A 20,765-nucleotide genomic window follows, 5' to 3' on the forward strand; every position below is an offset into this window, starting at 1 on the left:
ATATACTCTATAGTTCAACATCAAAGAATAATAGTAATAATAATAATAATAATAATAATAATAATAATAATAATAATAATAATAATAATAATAATAATAAGAATAGCAAATCAGACACAACATAAGTCTCTCGTACGTTGTTTTTTTATTATTATTTTGAGGTAGGAAGTATTCATTGGGTTATCCAAGTTTATTACCGTTTTGTATAGTTTCCCCTTAACCTTTAGGGATAGTTCAACTCTTGTATTTTCTCTACATTTGAGGCATATTCTGTAATAAGACCCACGTAATAGTAACTCTATACAATTTTCAGTTGAACTTCATTCGATTGATACGTTATTAATAAAATCCTGCATATTGACGATATTCTTTGACAGGGGGTTATGGTCATCATGGCGTTCATTAGTGTATCACAAGTAAAAAAACAGAAGAAATAAATCCGTGAAGAGAAGGAGATAGAGAGAAAACTAAAGAGGAAAATAAAAAAAGAGATATATTTCTCTACACACATCGACTATCAACTAGACAGTGGTACTGTGATACGTGAGTTGAAATAACTTGATCACACTTAGCAAAGAATCTATATATATATATATATATATATATATATATATATATATATTTGTGAAAAAAAAAGAGAAATAGAATCCTTTCTCTTAGGCTAAAGTATATGTATGTCTTTGATTGAAAAATACGTATGTGCTCAAAATTCGCAAGAAATAGATAGGACAAACAATAGCCAGTGATATAACTGAAACTCGCCACCAACAACTCCATGAGAAAAAGAAATCTTTATCAATCGTTTCTGGAAGTAATAAAACTGCAAAAAAGTACGAAGCAAGAGAAAAACATTCAGCTGCTATAAAAAGATATAAATGATTACGGCGTTGGGACCATAAAATTCTTACATGTACTGTACTAGCAACAATAACAAGTTCTGTTAAAAGTAAAGAAGTATAGGCAATTGTTATGATATGAAACATTTCTCCATAAAAAAGATGAAGTGAAAGACCCATCATTACACCTCCTTGAAAGACAGAAATCCATGCCCATTGTAGAAAAGATCGAGTATTCATTGAACGTGACTTTGATAATTCCTTGTAATGCTGAGGAAATTCACTAACATCTTCCTCTTTAATATCCTCATCAAGGACCAATGCAAACACTGGAGCCATTGTAAAAAGTGTACTATATCCCATAAGAAGATATCCATTAAAGACAGACATCGGAGTTCCCGCAAAGAGAAGCGAAAAAAATGCCTGCACAATAGAATAAACCATACCACGATGCATAATAAACTGACTCATACGACATGTACGACGATATGAACTTCTCCCATGCCACATTATAAGTCTCACACAATTCGAAAACTTTTTAATTGAAAAGTCTGCCGCCATACTGGCTTGTTTTCCCTCAACTCCCTCAACACCAATCCCAACATCCGCAGCTAATATCATCGCAACATCATTTCCTCCATCTCCTATAGCAGCCATACGAACTTTTTTATCGGAATATGTTTTCATGATGCGAATAACTTCTGCTTTTTGTGTAGGTGAACATCGGGCTATAATAACAGAATGGGCAGATCTTGAAACTTCGACAAAAGTCTTTGAAACGGTTTCTGTAAGGCATAAAGATAAACAAGTACCATCTAAAACAAGTGTCCATAAGGCGTCAGAAAATCCATCATTTGATAATGCTGCATGAGTAAGGTAAAGTTTATCTAAATTTTTTTCAGTTTCTTCTAATGTACGGGTAGTCATAATTTCTACAACACCATGACGTGGAATTATTCGTGTGGATCGTCCTATAGTTGTAGCTGTTTCAATTTTATCTCCTGTTAATATCCAAACTTTTATACCTCCCATTCCTAATGTTTCAAGAGATTCTGTAACATCATCTTGTAATTCATCTTCTACCCCTGTAACACCAATAAGTTTCATATCTCTTTCAATAAGATGCATTGCTGCTTCTATTGATTCATTTCTTGTATCACCCAAATCTATATTTGCTTCATTATATCGAGTTAAGAAAGTTTCTAACTGTTCCTCTGTTAATGTTCTTTGCGCGAATACTAAAGTTCGAAGCCCTACTTGAGAAAATTCCTGACAACTCTCTTGTAACCAATCAGAGAAACGAACAACTGTGGCAATTTTAAAATCTGCTCCCTTCATAATATATTTATATATACCTGTATCTCTTTCAGATACTTCACGAAGTATAATTCCCATGCATTTTCGTTCTGAAGTAAAAGGGAAAGCTTTAATAATATCATAACTTATTGTTTTTCCTCCTGGAGTGGTAAATTGCATACTATTCACATCTCGATGAATGAGAGAAAAACCAAGCGAACTACAAAACTTTACAAAAGCAATTTCATCCGGTGATGATGCTTGATATTCTAATTTCCCATCTTCCATTACTGGACTTACATTATGACACAATACTAAAGCTAAAAGAGCTTCACCAACTGAGGTAATATCGCGCATAAAATTTCTTTGAAGTGATAAATAATTACTTTTACCACTACCTGTTAAATCACTACTTTCAAATTCATATTTTTCATTAAAAAAACCAGCTATAATCTTTTTAAATCGATCTTTATCACGATAATTTAAGATAGTATCCACACCAACTTGTAATTGCCGAAACTCCATCTTATTTTTTGTTAATGTACCTGTTTTATCTGTAAATAAATACTGTAAACGACCAAGTTCTTCTGGAATATTTGTATTTCTAACAACCGTACCAGGTATTTTACCATCACGATACATCTCATATGAGTACCACATACGTCCCACATCCACATTAACTCGCATTGAAATAGGAATAATAGCAGATAATAAAATTAAAAAACGTAGAAACATAAGAAACCATTCACCTTCAAACCGTTGCTGTCCAACTAGTAAAAATGATATAATAACAAGAAACAAAAAACATAAAGCTCCAATAAAATTTAGTTCACTTTCAATAAGACCCATTTTTGTTGAAGGTTTACTACAATTCATAGCACTACGTGTATCAATTCCTGTATGAATTACAGCAGCAACAAGGGTACCTGATGCTACTACACAACTTGCCCAAAGTGTATTATCAAGAGAAATAGCTTCTGACTCTCCAACGGATATTTCAAAAGATCCTGCAAATTTATAAATATCTTTATGCAAAGGTTCACAATGTATATTTGCTCGATATTGACTAAGCGCAACATCATCTAATGATTGTGTTGCCTTTAAAGCATACCTAAGTTTCCAATCTGTCTCACCATCTAACTGATCAGTTCGAACAAAACATGTCCCACTATTCTCAGAAGAACGTAATAGTACGCAATCTGCTGGAATACGTTGTCCATGACGTAGAACTAATAAATCCCCTACTTGAATAGAAGATGCTCGTATAATTCCTGTACTACCATCTGAAAGTAATTTCTCAACCTTTTCTTTATTAGCCCTTCCATCACGTCTATAACGTTGAATATCATCTATAGCATCTTTTATTAATGAAAGTGACACCACGAGGGCTAAAGGTGAGAGATATGTGATGAGAAATCCCACCTTTAATGCTGAAATAAACTGTGAAAAAGCCAACAAGAGATAAAATATATTAAAAAAAGCTCTAAATTGATAAAACAACGAGAGTGGTAGAAACGTTAAAAGTGCATAACGTCTATTATTCACGGCGTTATCGGGAAACCCTTTACCGGACCACACATCTGGACTACACCCAATCGCAATAACCCGTCGCTCATTCACCCCCGCCACGTCCCAATTCAACCAATGCCGCAGTCTCTCGGCGAGGCGGACGGAGCGCTGGGCGGGCACCGGCAAACACCACGACGCCGCCGCCGAACTTCTCTCGTTTGGAACAGAACTGTACGTCATCACTCGCATTTCTACACCTTCACTCATATCTTCTTAGCGGGGAAACAAAAAGAAGAAAACAGATGAATAGATAGAGGGGAATAGGTACTGATAAAGGAAAGACCACACACACTACAGGAATAGGATTTATTAACTGAGCTACACTCGTATACGGCTTCCAGTACTACTATTAATAATAATAATAATTATTATTATTATAAATCCAAACATTAAAAAAAAAAAGGTGGGTGAAAGTGTTCACACCCGTTTTCAAATAAAAGCTTGGTAGAATTAAATCTGGTACTTCAACACATTATTTATTCTGGTTTGGGGCCACAAAAGTTTTAATAAGAAATTCTTTTCGATGGCAGAATAATCTTCAGGGGAATAGTGGAAAACTCCACCTTTTATTTGGTAAAATGATTCGAACCATCAAAGAAAATACCACCCAGTAGAACTTTTTTCTCTTTCCTTCACTTGCCGCAAGGAAAACAAAAAAAAATAAGATATAGTCTCATGTACTATGGGAAAACATATTTCCCACCACTGAATGTATTCAGTTTATAAATAGAGGAAAACAAAAAAACAACACATGTATGTATTATGAAATATCAACTTCGTAATTACCTATTTACATCATTACGAAGAGTAAATCCTGCGGGTTTCTCCGTTTTCCTCTCCCACGACAAAAAAAAGAAAAACAAAATACAAATGTGGAAACCCCATAGGACAACACGCGTTGAAAAACATGAGGCAGAAGGAAGCAAATAAAGAAAAAAAAATCCCAAACTGCACTTCCATCAACCGTGAAAAAACAACGCAAAGTAAATAAAAAAAAAAGAAAGTAAACCATTAAACAATCATTTCCTTCTCAAATGGAAAACACGAAAAAAGCAAATCTCAACCCTTCAAGAAAAAATGAAGCGAAAAACAAAACACAGAGGAGACAAAAGTATCTGAAGAGAAATATATATATATATATATATATTTAACAACAATTATTAAACCAAATAAGTTCCCTTATTATAGAGAAAATAATGGCCAAATAAAATACCATCGTGAACAGACTTAAAGAAAGGAAGCTATCCTTTCCATAACATCAGAGTGTAATTTTACTTGACGCATTGATTTTTGATCCTTTGGTAGTAACAAGAAACAAACCACGTCTCCGCATCCATAAACTCGGCTCTTGCGTAATAGTCATAACTGCGGAACGATACCAAAAATCTGTAGAAGTAGTAATATTACCTAAAAAAAAAAAACACCATCAACTAATGTGCCAAACCTCAATTGTATCCATGGTGTATTTGTAAATACTTTGTAGTGTCTTGTCATATCCTGTCGGGCCTCATCACCAGAGAAATCCACATCCGCAGGCACAATGTCTGTAGTGAGAAATAACAAATATGTAACTAATTCTTTACGTAGGCTATAACGAGTAGCAATATGTCCTTTGTGAACCTTATGAGCGTTAAACAGCAGACATATATTGCTTCTTGAAGCAATGCTGTACATAACTGCATCAATTCCTTTAAGGTATCCTAGTTGAAGACCAGCCGGAGGATAGGCATTGACGAAGTGTTACACCAAGATAACGAAAGTTAGAATTTTTTTCAGGAATCATGAGGCTTAACACAGATGCAATCTTTTCTTCCACAGCAAGACGCAAAGCAATAGGAACGTATGATTATTTATGTCCCTCTTTGTACAGTCGATAAACCGAAACAGCACGGTATCCACTATTCACACGTCGTACTTCATGTAATACATCCCCAGTCCATGCCGCATACGACATGGCGATATTACCATCCTTTCTTACAGCTGTTTTAAGGGCACCAAGATCTACTGTTTGTGCCCACTGTACATCTGTTTTGTAACATTCTTTATAACATGAGGATGTAGATATACTTTCACATTTCCCTTCAGAAATTTCTCGAGCAATGTAAAAAACAAGTTGATCAGGATCTTTTACATTATCAGAGTCTTTGTGTTCTTCACCAGTACCATTTTCACATAAAACAGGAAGTTGCATAGATATGGAACCAAACATATCTGCAGGTGTCATAGAATCACGATATGGTACAAAAAATCACCCACAGCGTACAATAACCAAATTATACAATTCAGCACGAATAGATACAGCGGAGGGAGATATCTTTTGATGAATCTCCTCTAGTTCATCTGGAAATTCAAAGGTCGCCATACAATGATTAACTTGCATACTCGCTGCAGATGCCTCATGTGACATGCGTAGATTAGTATTAAAGACATCGCCTCGCATTTCAACACCAACGAGAAAAGGATCTAATGCACTGTAGAGTGAAATGGCATTTTTAGCCGTTATGGACAACGCAATAGACATTCCTGCGACTGTCATGATAGCATCAGCCGCCGGTATACACACCGTACCAACATTTACATCAGTGTTAATCGAAGCATTCACTGTGTCCTCTAAGTTTATCATTTCTTTGCATAGTTCGCTTGATCTGTAGCGAGTGTTTAATTCATCCAGTTCCACTCGAGCCTGTTCCACGGCATCTAAATCTGAAACATAATCCCCAATAAGACCTTCGAAACTCTGGGCAAGTGTTATTTGAGCCTTATCCCTCCTATAGGTTTAATTTATAGAATTCTTTGTAATAAACGATATTCCTTAAGAGGATTATTAGTAGTCATCATTGCATTCATTCATGTGCCGCAATTAAAGACATAATAATAATAATAATAATAATAAACAGAAAGAGGAAGAGAGATAAAGAGATATTGAAATGAAAGAGGTTTACTATCTAAAATGTACAAATTATTAGGAGGATTACTCCTACAAGAATTATATAGAAAAAAAATTCATTTAAATGATTAATATAATTGTTTATTTAATCGGTTTCATTTCTAACTAAATCTTCCTCATCCTCATCCATAATGTCTCCTCCGGTTGCTGTGGAAACCTTTATAAATTTGCTAAAATTCACTTTATGTTGATTTGGAGATATAATAGCAATATATCCCTCTGTTGTAGGTGCTTCTACTAGAAGTGCAGGTCGTTCTTGAATTGCCGCATTTAGCTCCAAAACAAAACCATCTATACAAGCAGGAACATTATACACTGTTCCATCTGACATTGTCAATACACATATTTTGGTATCTTCCTGGCATATAATAGCATTCTTCTTGCGTTTTCCTACCACTCGAATACCTTCTGGTGTCATTCTAGAATTGCCACGACCAGATCCAAACGTTACTGAAGTTATGTGAAGATTTACTCCCGAAGCATTTTCTTCAATCATAACGTTTTTTTGACACGAGCGAACTGCCGCGTGTGATTCATCAATAGAAAGAATGCAAAGACCATTGCTATGAACTAGTAACCTGCAGTTGTTATTTTCGACACCTTTACAGTTTTTCACAAGATACTGATGAAAGTAACGCTCTGTGTAATAGTCAAACGTAGATGGTTTTGCATCTACAGTATAAAAAAGTGTTTCAGTATGCATGACTCTCAATGCGATTAAGTAGGAAAACAACGAGAGTAAAGAACACAAAAAGAAACATTAAACGAAATATTAAACGGATGACATGGTACAATTGAAATAAATATATATATCTTAGGTATATAGTATAAAAAGTTTCAAGGTTAGTCCGTTAAAGGAGGAAAAAAAAACTCTATCCGATACCAATAATACCAAGAGATTAATGTAGAATGCAACAACGAAGAACAATGAGAAATAATAACAAGAAAAAAGATATCTGTAAAAAAAGGGAATTCCAATATAAATGTATTAATAAGGAATCTCCAACTCCCTTCTCTTCTCAACCATCAGTTTCAAACTTAATCTGAATTATTATTATTATTATTATTATTATTATTATTATTATTATTATTATTATTATTTCCTCAGCCTATGATTACTCTGGAGCACTACCAACTAAGTACGAACTCTCAAACTTTCGCTTGAAACTTGCACGCTTTTTTTCCAATCCTTCTCTATAAGCTTCCTTGTAGTATTTACTACGTTCATCCGTAATATCTACCTCAAGAATACGATATCGTAGATTGAATGGAACACGTCCTCCAGAAACGTTGCCTAATCGACGAGCAAGTCTAAACCGCTCTTTATTAGATGCTCCACGATTACGAAGATCTTCCTTTTCCAATGGAGATCGTCGTCGTGGTTTCTCTTTTTGTTGTCCGGGTTCTCTTTGTGGTGTTGGAGCTGACGTGGCTTTATCCATCTCCGTATCAGGCCCAGTTGTATCAAATTGATCAAATACTGTTCCTAGAGATGAGGCCTTAGCCATAAGAAAACCTACTGGAGCAACAGCATGTTCAGAATCATACAAATTCATTAATTTCTCATATTCTTGGACAATCTTTTCATCTTTATTCGTTACTGTTATCATCTCTTTCTCTTCTCTTTTTATTTCATTCTGATTAGTAGTAGTAGTAGTAGTAGTAGTAGTAGTAGTAGTAGTAGTAGTGCTGTTAGTTTCTGAAGAAGAATGTATCTCTTTTTCTTCTTCATTTAGCATATCTAGCCATGCATTGCTTATTCCCTCTGTATCTTCTGTCAATGTCTTTACAGGGGAAGGCATCACAGATATTTTTGAGGGTACATCAGTGGAAATAGCTTTTGAAAATTGCAATCTTGGTTGAAATTCTGTTGAAATACACATATCAGGATTATCATTTATAAGGTTTTCTTCTTTTTGTACTACATTCTTTGGAGGCTCAGATGACATGACAAATATTTTCCCTGAAAATAAAGAGGTTAATCTGCTACTCTGAAGTTGCTTCACAAGACTTGGATCATCTGTACAAAGTACTATATTTGAATCTTTATCTGCTATTGCACGAATCATAGCAACTACTAATAATAAGTGATCATTATCTGATTTAGCAGGATCAAGAGTTGTCATTTTTAGAGTAGTTTCTGGCATAGCATGAGAAAGTAAAGATTCACTAAAGTGAAGAATCCTCGCCTTTACATTCGCTTCGGTATTTCCAAGAAGTGCGAATAAACTTCGTAGACGCTGTGATGCAATAAAGGGTTCGGATTTATTAGCCTCCTGTAATGCGGGATCAAAAGAAATATCATCTTTTCCTTCTTCAATAGTTGCTGCTAACTGCTGTAAACAACAGTATGGAACCAAAACCAGAGTTGGACCACTACCACCACTATTACCAGCATTTATAGTCTTACCCACTGTAAGAAAATACTCACTAGTTTCTACAAAAGATGAATCAAGAATACAAATATTACTAAATCCCACTAGTTTTGCTCGTAATGTAGAAATATCAGTGGCAATAAAATCTCCCATAGGTAATGCGTAATCACTAAAATGTTGAATAGAACCTACCAGACTAATGTCTAGCTTTGGAATATGTCTTGTAATTTCATCTAATGCTTTGTTTACTTCTTCTCCAATAAAATGTTTATAGTACGTTGCAGTTGTATTTCGAAATGCTTCATCAAGGACTGTTATATCCTCAAATGAGCATGTACCATAGACTTGAGCATTCAAAATTAACTGTTGAACTTTCCTTGGTCCCAGACCTTCCATAAGCATTCGATAAAAATCTGTACGATCTAAAGCATTACGATAGTAAAAAAATTCAGCGTAGCAAAATTTCCAGTAGAGTTCAACTTCTCTTGTAACTTCATAATCTTCTTCAATTTTTTGTCTTTCCTTAATTTCTTCTAGCTGCTCTTGAAACAATTGCAATTGTTCCTTTGGTGATCCTTCACATCTTACAATCATAACTGCCCGTGTCACATCAAGGACACGTAGATTTGACTCTTGCATACGTCGAAGTGTTCGAAGCGCCACAGAAGGTTGGGTTACTGACATAGATACAATCAAGTAATGATACAACTCTGCTGTAACACCACCATCTTCTATAAGTGATGCACGAAATGCAACTGAAGAAGGATCAGAGAAATCACGCCACACATCACGTTCACCAGCTAGATATTTTTTTGCACTTGTTTTTTCCTTTTCTTCTGTAACACGTTCTCGATACTCATGTACAAGTGCTACAACACGTTTCACATTATGTGAAAAAGCAGCAGATATTAATTCAGAAACAAAATTTTCATGAAGAATAGAATCCCGAAGATAAGGATGAGATATTGTTGGTGGATTCCAAGGAACTCCTGCCTCTAAGTGAGGAAAAGTGTGATGTCGACTAACTGTCGGCCATGTACTAGAAGAATCTTCTGAATTTTTAACCTCAGGAAGAGCGTCAATAAATTCCATAAGTTCTGGTTTTGCACCATTAACTATTTTTGGACGTAAATTTTTAAACGCTTTAAATAATTTTTCTAATTGTTTTGCTTCATCATCATTTGAAGGTTGATAATGGGCAAACCTAGTTTCTCCAGTAACATTATGTTTTACTTGTGAACAGTATCTAGCCAAATAGGTTTCCCACACAGCTTCTGCCATATCTTCTGCACTTTCATCACTTGGTGAGAGTGACGCAATATGGAGAAGCCAGGTGTAGTGTGAGATCGGGGATAACTCTCCCGTCTCTACGAGATACTGTTGCCATCGAAATGCACTTGTCAAGTCTCTTCCCACCGCACAGAGTCGAAAGAACTCCTGATACGTCTCCGGCCCCACCTTATGGCTGTGCACCATGACCTGAAAGGCCTGATGGGTGTAGCGGTACGCCTGCCGTCGGGCGGTCCGGCGCCGCTCGAGGGCCACGACGGTCGTCCCCCACGCGAGCAGGCGGGCGCAGTGGCGGTCGGGGAGGAGGTGGCGGTGGCGGTGGAGGGCCCAGGCGAGGTGCCACGGCCGGGGCTCGCGGTACAACCGGCGGCGGAGCGGCTCGAGGGGTTGACCGCCGCCCCACGACCGGAAGAGATCGCCGTGATGCCCCCGCGCCTTTACACCGCCCCACATCTGCAGAAGAGAGACTCTCAAGGAGTTATAGTTGGGCTATCAATCTATTTATTTCTGTGTCTACATAGGTGTGTGTGTGTGTGTGTGAGATTTTGTAAAGGGAAAAGAGAAGTGAGTATTAGAGCCTAGTACAGGGGGTACATAACATTCTCCATCCCCACCACACCACCCCCGTTCTTCTGAGGTGTTCATTGTGTAGGCTCAGTCGGAGAATAAAAAAAGGGAGAATTCCAGAAAATACCAATTTATAGGGATGCAAACCAAATAGTTCAAATCAGAGAAAGGAAAGATAAGGCCAAACCCCATATGTAGATGAAATAAAAAAAAAAACATTAATACCCCCACATCTACAATCAACGCAAAGTGAGTTTCTTCATGCAAAAACCAAAAAGAGAAAAGACCCCCCCCAAAAAAAAAAAAAAAAAAAAAAATAGTTCCATATATTGAAACACCCTTATCTTTTCCCGAAAAATCACACTCTCCTGCTTGCTATTTTTATCGGGGATTTGGTCGCTTGCCGTAAAAGACCTACAACCTGAGGCCAATTCTTTTCACTCCCTCTCAAATAATTCTTTATAATTATATAATTCGTAGCTTCTTTGAAATCCCCCACCCAGATCCTTCACATAGTCTTCTTTTTTTTTTTAAGGGCTCGGCCTTCTCTTCATTGGTCACAACCAGCTATTGACTAGGAACGGTAAAAGGTTGTTGATACTTCCCCCACCCCTGTGGTCTGTGCGTAATGGTTGTGAAAAACCTTACATTAAGTTATTGGGTCATTCCTCCTTTGAATCAATTGTTCTCATCGCATTCTTGAGTGAAATGAGACAATTTACCTTCAACTACGGCGTTTCAGAGGTATGCAATTTCGTAAATTTATTCCACATACAGTGTTATCCTCTCAAGAACCACTGCTTTCATCATACAAGAAAATAACATTCAGGCCACCCAACGAGAAAGACAACTGTTACGTGGAAAGAAACTTTGGGAAACTTATGTATGTGAAGATAATCCAGAATATGCTCTCGTTGCTGCGTATGGAATCGAGAACGACAACAACAAAAACAAATAAAAAAGTCTTTGCAAATGTTTCTATTTATTTCGTAGATGTTTAAGGGACGTCAACTATTCTTAAATAGAAAAACAGAAGAAAAAGACTTCACTGTCTACCTTCTAGCGCGTGTATTTTCTAAAAAATAAATCAAATGATAATAAATAAGACAAAGGACATAATGAAGTTATACTTTTATTTATTTGGTCTCATATGGATGCCCACTTTTTTCAGAAGTTTATAAGAAAGTATATAAAGAAAAACAAAAAACAATTGAAGGTAAGAGTAATGGAACAACCACCATCACCTACAACAATTCACCATTACTGATGTAACCACTATTAGAGCGGAAACTCTCATGGGACTCAATGAATCGCATTTTCTCTAGCATTTACTTTACTTTTAAAGGAAAAGGATTTGCCTTGTCCCACGTCACAACTCTTCAGTATTTTTTTTTATTTCTATTTTATTCTCATTTACTCCTACTTATTTATTCCGTTTTTTTTTTTGATTGTTTTTCTTCCTCATCTCGCTCTCTCTCTCGCCGCCTCTCCCCTTCAATCCCACGCATATAGAGCATCCGATTCTTTTTTTTCTTTTCTCGTAACCTTTCCTTTTTTTTTCACACCTTCTTTTATCAGCTCTTTTGTTTTTCTTTTTTGTCCGTGGCTTTTCGCTGGTAGTTCACTCGAGTGTACATACCAGGAGCAGCGTACTTTGGTTAATATATCTTTTTTGTTAATTCCTCCAGTTAATTATGCATTCACTTATTATTTCATTTTATTAAAGAATTGTTATAATTACCTTTGCTCAAGTTCCTTTCTCTGTATGCCTCTATTCTGGTTCTTCCATTTTTACTGTCCTCACTCTCACTGTTGTACGTCCAAGAAAAGAATAACACATTTACGTGCTTGCATCGGCAATACAAGAACACCAACAAAAGAAAAAAAACGATTGTAACTCAACAAGTTTTTTGGCACATTTCCACAAAATAACAATAACAATAACAATAAAATCATAGATAGAAAACAGAATAGAAAAAAAAAGAGAAAAGAAACCAGCATCAGCTATGACAACAACAGCAAAACAATAACAACAGTAAAAATAGTAGAAATAACAATAAAATGGAAATATACTGATGTAAAGAAAAGAAAAGAAAAAAAAAAGAGCTGTTATAACACCTTATCTATTCCTTCGACATCGTGCTAGGATCCATGTGGCTACACCTGCTGCAGTTATAACAACACCCACAGTGCTTACCACAGAAAGCGGTGTGGAATTTCGCACAGCTCGTGGGGCATTGGGTGCTTTTACTTCTCCGGCACGAATCATTTGATCAATAGACGCCCGTATCGTTTCTTTCATAGGGATAAACTTCATTTCAAGTTCTAAAATTGCCTTATGTGCATCAAGAACTTTACGAACACCTGTAGTGCGCCATAGAAATCTTAACTTCACCTGTGAATGAAAAGCCCCTACAAGAAGTGTTACAAAAGAGTTTGCTGTTCGTGTGGGGGGAGTAAGATGCGGATACGCTTCTTTAATCATTATTGAGAGTTCGGCATAACTAAAGCACCCATTAGAGACTATAACACGCTGATCTTTTACTTCTTGACACTCTAAAGCTCGAACATGGGCTTCAGCAACATCGCGTACATCTACGTAATTCCAAAATAAATTGGGTGCAAAGGGAAAAGTTGGCGAAGCTGTTGCTAATTCCTGTAAACGTAGCATAGCATCGCTAATTTCATCTGTACGACTTGGTCCAATTGTAATAGATGGTAAAATAACCACCAACTCTACTCCAAGCATTTGTTTCAACCTCCATGCTTCTTTTTCAAAACAAATGCGAGCATAGGGAATAGGATCTGTAGCAGCGGTGGCTACTGTGTTCCAGCAGGATTCATCAAAAACACCACTGGGAGGAACAGCATCAGTTACGTGAAATACAGAAGTAGCCGCACCGGTGATCACCACTCGTTTCACTGTTGACTTCCCAGCCAGACGAATTGCATCAAAAAGAGCTTGAACGGCATTCACATGCAAGGCAACAGGGTCCTTTACACCATAATTAACTTGACAGCCACAGTGAATCACATACTTACAGCCACGTAACGCATCACGTAGTGTTATTGAGTTCGTCATTTCTGCTTCAAAAATACTGAGACGTTGTTCTGAATCACGGTCCATGGAATAAAGTTCATTTCGCTCCTGTTGGCTGAGGGTGTCAGGGACGGTAACTCGTACGGTGTACCCAGCATCTAGGAGTTTTGCCACAATATGACTAGAAATATATCCTATACCACCAATAACCAAAACATTCGTCTTATTCTTAACACTTTTTGCACGTTCCTTCTCCGTTTCAGATGATAGCTGATTAAGAATAGTTGATACCGTATTCCCTGTTGATCTTGCCTGTTCTTGTTGTTGGTGATGTTGCGGCAATTGATAATGATTTTGCTGCTTTTGTTGATCATGTTGTTGCAGTTGATTTCGAGATCCAGTGAAAGGAGGTATCTCTTCCTCTGAGAGTATATCACCATTCATTGCGTTGAGATCCAACGCACTTCCAGAAAATACTTTCTGAAGAGTATGAGCAGCAGGCTGAGGACGAACAGGTTCACCATCTTCTGTGAAAAAATCATCACCAGGTCCCAATATATGTGGTCGCTTTACTAAATTAGAGCGGCGAACAGTCTCCATATCCTCTAAAGAGAGGCAACTGCCGGAGAAGACACGCAGCATGCTATTTTTGTTCTTTTATTTATTTATTTATTTTGATTGGGGGTTTTCACTAGTTTGTGCAAAGTTACTTCTATTTTCCTTTTGTTTTATTAGTTGTTTTACTTTCTCCCTCTCTCTTTTTTTTTCTTCCGCTTTTTTTTCTTCCTTTCAGACGTCTTCTCTATTAATTACTCACTTGACTGCCTTCCCTATTCACACCTTCTATTCCTTAACTTAAGATCGATTTCCAGGAAAAGTGTTAGTAGTAGTGGTGGTGCAGGAGATGTGAGTGGCACGAGATTCCTCGTTCAATACCTCTTTTATCCAGTATGTATTCTTTTATTATATTGCCGTCAATGTTGCTCTTGATGCTGCTGCTACCGCTGCACGCTTTGTGAGTTCTGCAGCCGTATTTACTTTCTGACGTCTCACCACAGAGACGCAGAGATGGGGCGTACTTGTGTGACTTGAATAAAAATAAAAATAGTAATAGTAATGGTAATAGTATTAGAATACGAAACGAGAAAAGAAAGAGGACGTAACGTGTACAATACAAGAAAACAAAAACAAATATAAAAAATAAAAATCACAACAACTGTTAGAGGAGGAGGAGGAGAAGGATTATTTTAATTGTTTATCCTTTTTTTTTTCATGTGTGTTAAAATTCTTCGTTTGGCTTTGTTAAAGTAAAAATGACTAAATTTTTCTACTCTTACCGGAAATGAGAGCTACACAATGCGGCCAATAATAATTTATGCTCTAATGCACACTCAAGCAATCAGCTTTATCAAAAATTCAGGAGAATGACGCGTAAAATAAAAGAAGAAAAATCAACAATAACAAAAAAAAAAGGAAAAGAAAAACAACAACAACAACAACAAGAGTAACTTCTTCTAATGGCGATAATACACTACTTGTGACTCATCACCTGCGGGGTTTACAGTTGCACCATCCCCATGACCTGTCTCTTCTTGCTGCTGTTGTGGTCTTTTACCAAGTCGGAGTTGAGTTCTACTTACTGCAAGAGAAGTGGTACGAGAACCTCCTTTCTTAGGTTCTCTCGACCCTTCATCCGGTGGAGGACTATCACCTAATAATACTGGCGCCGAGGGTCCAACAGTTATAAGACGATTAATAACAGCAGCTTTTTTCTCTAACGCACAAACTGTTTCATCTAAACGTTCATCATATGTATCATAGTAGGTGTTACTTTCTACCAAACAGATGGGGGTTGCACTTTCCAAAGCATCGTTTCCTCCTCCTCCTCCTCCTGCTACTCCTTCCGAGAAGGAAGTACGTCGTTTCTTTTGTACTGGCGCTAGATCTAGTGAAACAAGTTGTGATTCTACAACTCGACCTTTAGACAATGAAACATGCTGTCTACGCATATTTCCAGTATCACTCTCTACTCCAACCATTCCTCTCATATCATGTTGCGGTGATGTCCCTGTAACGGCGAAGTGATCTATAACAGCATCAGCAGCACCAACCTCTTCTTCCATCTTTCCTTCTTCATAAGAGGCAAAAACAGGTGTATCTCCACCACCCAGAGAAACTGGCACCGTTCCTGTAATTCGGGAGTATGCAGCCAACTGTTGCCTCCATACAGAGTGTACCAGTGAAGACCTCACAGAAAATGGTAACTTTGACCACGGCACACTTACGCGCACCACTGATAGTGAAGGTGGTTCTTTTGAGTAAGGGTAAAAGTTTCTGCAAGCTGGAACATAGATAGCATCATCATTTTTTCCCTTCTCCTCTTCATACGGTAACACCACTGGTTCCTTCGCTTCATCTATTACATCAATATGAGCCAAAACAACTTGCATCCATATTTTATCGTCAATACCAATACTATCACCAGCACGAAGTGTAATGGAATCCGATTGGTGGAGAACAAATCGATTTTCTTGACTTCCTTGACTTAAAGACCTTGAAGTAAATTTAGGGCGTACCACAGTCAGAGTATTCTTTCCGAGACATTTCAAAACAAGCCGTTGTGATACATTTGGATGTACACGATCAGAAGAAACTTCATCGTTTTCTCTTACAGTTGTTGTTGCTGCCAACTTCTCCGCAGTAACAGACATCATTCGCCGGGAACAACGAGGGTCGTTACCAAGTCGCCAGTATAACTCTGGTGAGTGTCTGCCGAGCACTTTGCCGCTTGAATGGCAATCGTGAGCAGAAGCAGCTGATGATGGCACCGGCACATCTACGTATGGACCACCAAAGAGAGGTTCACCACAGTGCACTAAAAAAGAACGAACTTCCATATCCGCCACTTCCCTCTACAAAACATACAAAAAAAAAAAATAAATAAATAAATAATAATAATAATAATAATAATAATAATAATAATAATAATAATAATAATAATAATAATAAAATAACAGATTGTAATTTAATAGGAGAGGGAAAAGAGACTCAGTGTGATTGGAAGGTTAACAAAAAAAAAAAAATGATTCATTGTTTTTATCACCAGAAATGCTAGTGACACCACTCATACGCCTTTTTTTTCTTTTATGTCCATTTCTCATCTTTCGAGCAGCAAAGAAAAAACGCAGGCATAAAAAACAGATAAAACCCTCACAGACACATACAGACGCAGATATAGATAAAGAAAAAAAGAAGAGAAAAATGTCTCTATTCAGCGAAAATGGAAATGAAGGAGGAAAGGATTCCATCACTCCCATTTTATTAGTTCGTAGAATACCTTCAGTGTATTATAGAGAGAGAGAGAGACAGAGACACACATAGATAGTGAGAAAGAGTTTCTGCTACACAGGTGTGCCGAAATAACTTCGAAAAGCAAAACAAGAACCAATAACAATAAATACAATAAGGGAGAAGAGATTAACTCTCTTCTGAGAATGTACCCTTTACTATATTCACCCAATGTTTGACAGACGCCATGAATGGACGAGCAACACTAGCTAAAGCGTACTCATCCGCGTGGGCAACATCAACGCAAATATCCATAATGATGAGATTATTCTGCGTGCAAACACCGATACCTCCACCAGCCATTTCTCTACCCAATAGTGCCCCCTCTAGCAACAACTCGTACAACTGCAATCTCTGCTCCGCGCCTGATGGCAAGGTATTCGCAATAGTAGCGTACATAAACACACGTTCAGTTGCAGTATCAAAGGTAATAAGCATGTTAAGTCCGTCATCCAGCGGCACGACACATGTATCATTATCATCTAGCTTTAGGGTATCAATATTCAGTTCCCGTGCAAGTTGCGCCAGATTGCGCTGCAGCATTTCAGACACCGTGCACTTTGCTAGACGCTGCTGATTCTGTTCTTCTTCTTGCTGCTGTTGTTGTTGTTGCCGAAGCAATGCCTCTTGCTCGACGAGTTCCTTGCGCTGTGCCCGGAGCTGCGCCTCCAATCCCCGCACGAGTGCCCGCTGCTCCTCCTCAAAGAACGACTTTTCGCGGTGCATCCGCCGGCGCTCCTCCCGCAGCCGGTCGAGTTCCTGCACGAGTTCCTCCTCCTTCACCCGCCACTCCGCCGCCGCGACCCGCTCGGCCGCCCGCTGCTCCTCCCGCAGCCGCCCCACCGTCGCCCGGAGCTGCGCCACTTCCTCCTGCAGCTGCCAGTCAGAGCGGGCATTCGCCAGCAGTCGCTCCGTCTCCAATAAACGCTCCATCAATCGGGCATTTTCTAACTCTAATTCACGACACACAGACTCCGTGGACTTGCCACGATTACGAATATCCGCGTGTTCAGATCTCATACCATCACCACGTCCATTACGCTCCTCACCTCCATGAGTTGATGAGGTTCGCAAAGGTGATGATGCACGAATAGAACTACTAATAGCTGGAGATGTTGAAGAAGCAGTCTTCATCTTTGTTGTTGTTCCCCCTTGGAAACCTGTTGTACTCAAGGAGACCGAACGACTCGGTAATTTATTTGCATTACTACTATTTTGGCTATTTGTATTACGAGAGACTTGATGTATTGCATTCACATGTTGTAGTCCCATCACTGACCCATTAGTAAGACCAACATCACGACCACATTCACCTTCTTGCATTACCCTACCGTTAAAAACAAGCTGCTGATGCTGTGGACTTAAACCAGTGGCATTATGCATATACCTTTTTATTTTTGCTGTCGTGAGCAGTTGCACATCTCCATCCATCACAAGTTTGTATTTAAATCCATCAATATCTGATAGAACGTAGATGCACTGGGGAGTGCTCATTTTACCCCTCCTTATGTTTGTTTGTGTGTAAATAAGGAATCACTAAGCACCTCACCCTTTAAATAAATTAAGGACAGCAAAAAAAAAAAAAAAAAAAAAAAAACGAGCAAAAGTGATAAGATCAAGCAAAAAAAAATGTATACATACATATTATTATCTCATAGAACATATTCTCTCTTTAAACCTTTTCACTTTTCCCTTTTTTCGTATGTATTTAACTTCTTTTTGTAAACTGTTCCAAAATATATACTTGAATTACACACACACACACACAAACACATACCTAGAAAAGGTAATTCAAACGCCTGTCAAAAAAAAATCCAAAAACATTTACACACTTCCATATATGTATATACATAAATATATATAAATAATGAATCACTAAAGAAAAAAATGGCGTAGAGCATCCATCTGCTGCGACGCACGTTCCCTCACCCGTTGCTGCATGGAGTTTGTGAAGCGTGCGATTTCCCCAGCAGCACTGGTCACAGGGTCATGCGCATCAGGGCTATTACTCATTGAAAATCCCCACCGCGTATCATACTCAGCATCACACTGTCGTAACACAAATCGTGCTGCCATACACAACTGTAACCCAACCACGCGACTTGCTGATCCCTTCACCGCCACTGCAATCTGCTGAAAACTCAGTCCCTCCACTACACGTCTCGTCTCCACCAGCGTGGCGGTTGATACCATCGGCGGCTGTTCGTGGCGACGGTTCGCGCCATGCAATGAACGTCCCACCGCCGCATCATCCGGGACGAGTTTATAAAGCGATTCATCAATAAAACCGAGAGATGCGGAAAGGAATCCGGGGGCGATGACGATATGAATGCGTTGGAGCATTCGAGTGAGGAATTCCTCCTTCCACTCTCTCTGCAGTTGTACATCAGGCAACCAGTTACTTTCAATATCATTTAGGAAGGTTAATACTTGCTGTAAACGTTCACGAATACCTTCCTCAAGGAGAATTAAAACTTGACGTCGTTTTGGAAAGCTTGCAAGCAAAACAGAAGCAATATCATCTTCAATACTATCAAGAACACTTCCAATATGTTCCTCTGCTGAGTCCCGCAATTGCGAAAAAGCTTTATACACATCCCATTTTAGTTCGATTGCGGTAGAAAAAGTAACAAATTGATCAATTTTAGCTAACCAACGTACACATCGAGCAAGAAGTTCTAATTGTAAATATGCTTCTTCTTCATCCTTCGTAACAAGGGAATTAATAAAAGTCATAGTATACTGTAACATCCACTCAGTCGCATGAAGTGTAGTTACTAACGATAGTGCAATAGGTGTTATACGATCTTGGACAAAATCCATAACAGCTTCTGCACCCTCAAGATTTAAATCATCTTCTTCTTGCATTGAAAGTTTTACTTGAATACGTGCGTCACCTTCTTCCACTATAGAAAGAGCAGTAGAAAGGGATTCCAAAACTACATCAAATGTAAAAGGACTACATAGATTTGCAATACTTTTTTCTGCAACAGCTAGATTTTCTTCAAGTTGCTGTTCAACTTCCTTCAAACTTTGCACTTTTACCTCCGTTTTGGTAAACTCTTTCATAAAATTTACAGGAGAAACATCCAAATGTTCCATATCAGCAGCTACTGAGGGTTTTTTCCCTGATGTAACCCCCTCATTCTTTTTACTATCTGGAACTATTGTTTTTGTTGTTGATTCAATTATTTCTGCTTCTTCTGCTATTGGTACATTGGTACAAGTATTTAGTGCTGCTTGTGGTTCATAAATACCTTCTTGAACACTTTTCTCTGCAGCAACACCAAGACCAGTACCAAGCAGCAAATCTTTTAAATAACGATCTTGTCCTCGTCGTTGTCGTTGATGCAAACGAAATGCATTATTCATTCCTGCTTTTGCCTCCTCACGATTGTACCCATGCTCAAAGGTACCAAAGGAGGAATAAAACGGCACATTGTTTAATGATTCTTCCATTCCTTCTTTGACTACCCTTCCCTACACAGAATACAGGA

The 20,765-nt window shown here is 38.0% G+C and overlaps 10 protein-coding genes across 10 annotated transcripts; all 10 read right to left on the minus strand.

The window, feature by feature from the left end:
• Window positions 1–656: 656 nt before the first annotated feature.
• Window positions 657–3,908, minus strand: LSM04_006540 (P-type ATPase; the record flags this gene model as incomplete). The annotated part of the gene is made up of 1 exon (XM_067332794.1): window positions 657–3,908. The coding sequence occupies one exon, from the start codon at window positions 3,906–3,908 to the stop codon at window positions 657–659; it is 3,252 nt and encodes a 1,083-aa protein (XP_067185765.1).
• A 1,020-nt stretch (window positions 3,909–4,928) lies between these two features.
• Window positions 4,929–5,375, minus strand: LSM04_000718 (uncharacterized protein; the record flags this gene model as incomplete). The annotated part of the gene is made up of 2 exons (XM_067332795.1): window positions 4,929–5,041; window positions 5,126–5,375. 2 exons carry the CDS (start codon window positions 5,373–5,375, stop codon window positions 4,929–4,931), a joined length of 363 nt encoding a protein of 120 aa, XP_067185519.1.
• A 172-nt stretch (window positions 5,376–5,547) lies between these two features.
• On the minus strand, window positions 5,548–5,925 carry LSM04_003162 (uncharacterized protein; the record flags this gene model as incomplete). Its single annotated transcript, XM_067332796.1, has 1 exon — window positions 5,548–5,925. One exon carries the CDS (start codon window positions 5,923–5,925, stop codon window positions 5,548–5,550), a length of 378 nt encoding a protein of 125 aa, XP_067185635.1.
• A 24-nt stretch (window positions 5,926–5,949) lies between these two features.
• Window positions 5,950–6,548, minus strand: LSM04_001949 (uncharacterized protein; the record flags this gene model as incomplete). The annotated part of the gene is made up of 2 exons (XM_067332797.1): window positions 5,950–6,428; window positions 6,506–6,548. 2 exons carry the CDS (start codon window positions 6,546–6,548, stop codon window positions 5,950–5,952), a joined length of 522 nt encoding a protein of 173 aa, XP_067185585.1.
• A 185-nt stretch (window positions 6,549–6,733) lies between these two features.
• LSM04_005093 (uncharacterized protein) lies at window positions 6,734–7,351 on the minus strand (the record flags this gene model as incomplete). Its single annotated transcript, XM_067332799.1, has 1 exon — window positions 6,734–7,351. The coding sequence occupies one exon, from the start codon at window positions 7,349–7,351 to the stop codon at window positions 6,734–6,736; it is 618 nt and encodes a 205-aa protein (XP_067185712.1).
• Window positions 7,352–7,763: 412 nt separating this feature from the next.
• LSM04_005481 (uncharacterized protein) lies at window positions 7,764–10,766 on the minus strand (the record flags this gene model as incomplete). Its single annotated transcript, XM_067332800.1, has 1 exon — window positions 7,764–10,766. The coding sequence occupies one exon, from the start codon at window positions 10,764–10,766 to the stop codon at window positions 7,764–7,766; it is 3,003 nt and encodes a 1,000-aa protein (XP_067185722.1).
• Window positions 10,767–12,999: 2,233 nt separating this feature from the next.
• Window positions 13,000–14,562, minus strand: LSM04_007138 (NAD-dependent epimerase/dehydratase; the record flags this gene model as incomplete). Its single annotated transcript, XM_067332801.1, has 1 exon — window positions 13,000–14,562. The coding sequence occupies one exon, from the start codon at window positions 14,560–14,562 to the stop codon at window positions 13,000–13,002; it is 1,563 nt and encodes a 520-aa protein (XP_067185802.1).
• Window positions 14,563–15,434: 872 nt separating this feature from the next.
• Window positions 15,435–16,817, minus strand: LSM04_009550 (uncharacterized protein; the record flags this gene model as incomplete). The annotated part of the gene is made up of 1 exon (XM_067332802.1): window positions 15,435–16,817. One exon carries the CDS (start codon window positions 16,815–16,817, stop codon window positions 15,435–15,437), a length of 1,383 nt encoding a protein of 460 aa, XP_067185914.1.
• A 580-nt stretch (window positions 16,818–17,397) lies between these two features.
• Window positions 17,398–18,762, minus strand: LSM04_005563 (Tir chaperone protein (CesT) family; the record flags this gene model as incomplete). The annotated part of the gene is made up of 1 exon (XM_067332803.1): window positions 17,398–18,762. One exon carries the CDS (start codon window positions 18,760–18,762, stop codon window positions 17,398–17,400), a length of 1,365 nt encoding a protein of 454 aa, XP_067185726.1.
• A 381-nt stretch (window positions 18,763–19,143) lies between these two features.
• On the minus strand, window positions 19,144–20,727 carry LSM04_001577 (uncharacterized protein; the record flags this gene model as incomplete). The annotated part of the gene is made up of 1 exon (XM_067332804.1): window positions 19,144–20,727. The coding sequence occupies one exon, from the start codon at window positions 20,725–20,727 to the stop codon at window positions 19,144–19,146; it is 1,584 nt and encodes a 527-aa protein (XP_067185563.1).
• Window positions 20,728–20,765: the final 38 nt, after the last annotated feature.

The sequence above is a fragment of the Trypanosoma melophagium genome (assembly GCF_022059095.1).
Source record: "Trypanosoma melophagium isolate St. Kilda chromosome Unknown ctg9segment0, whole genome shotgun sequence".
NCBI classification, from domain to species: domain Eukaryota; phylum Euglenozoa; class Kinetoplastea; order Trypanosomatida; family Trypanosomatidae; genus Trypanosoma; species Trypanosoma melophagium.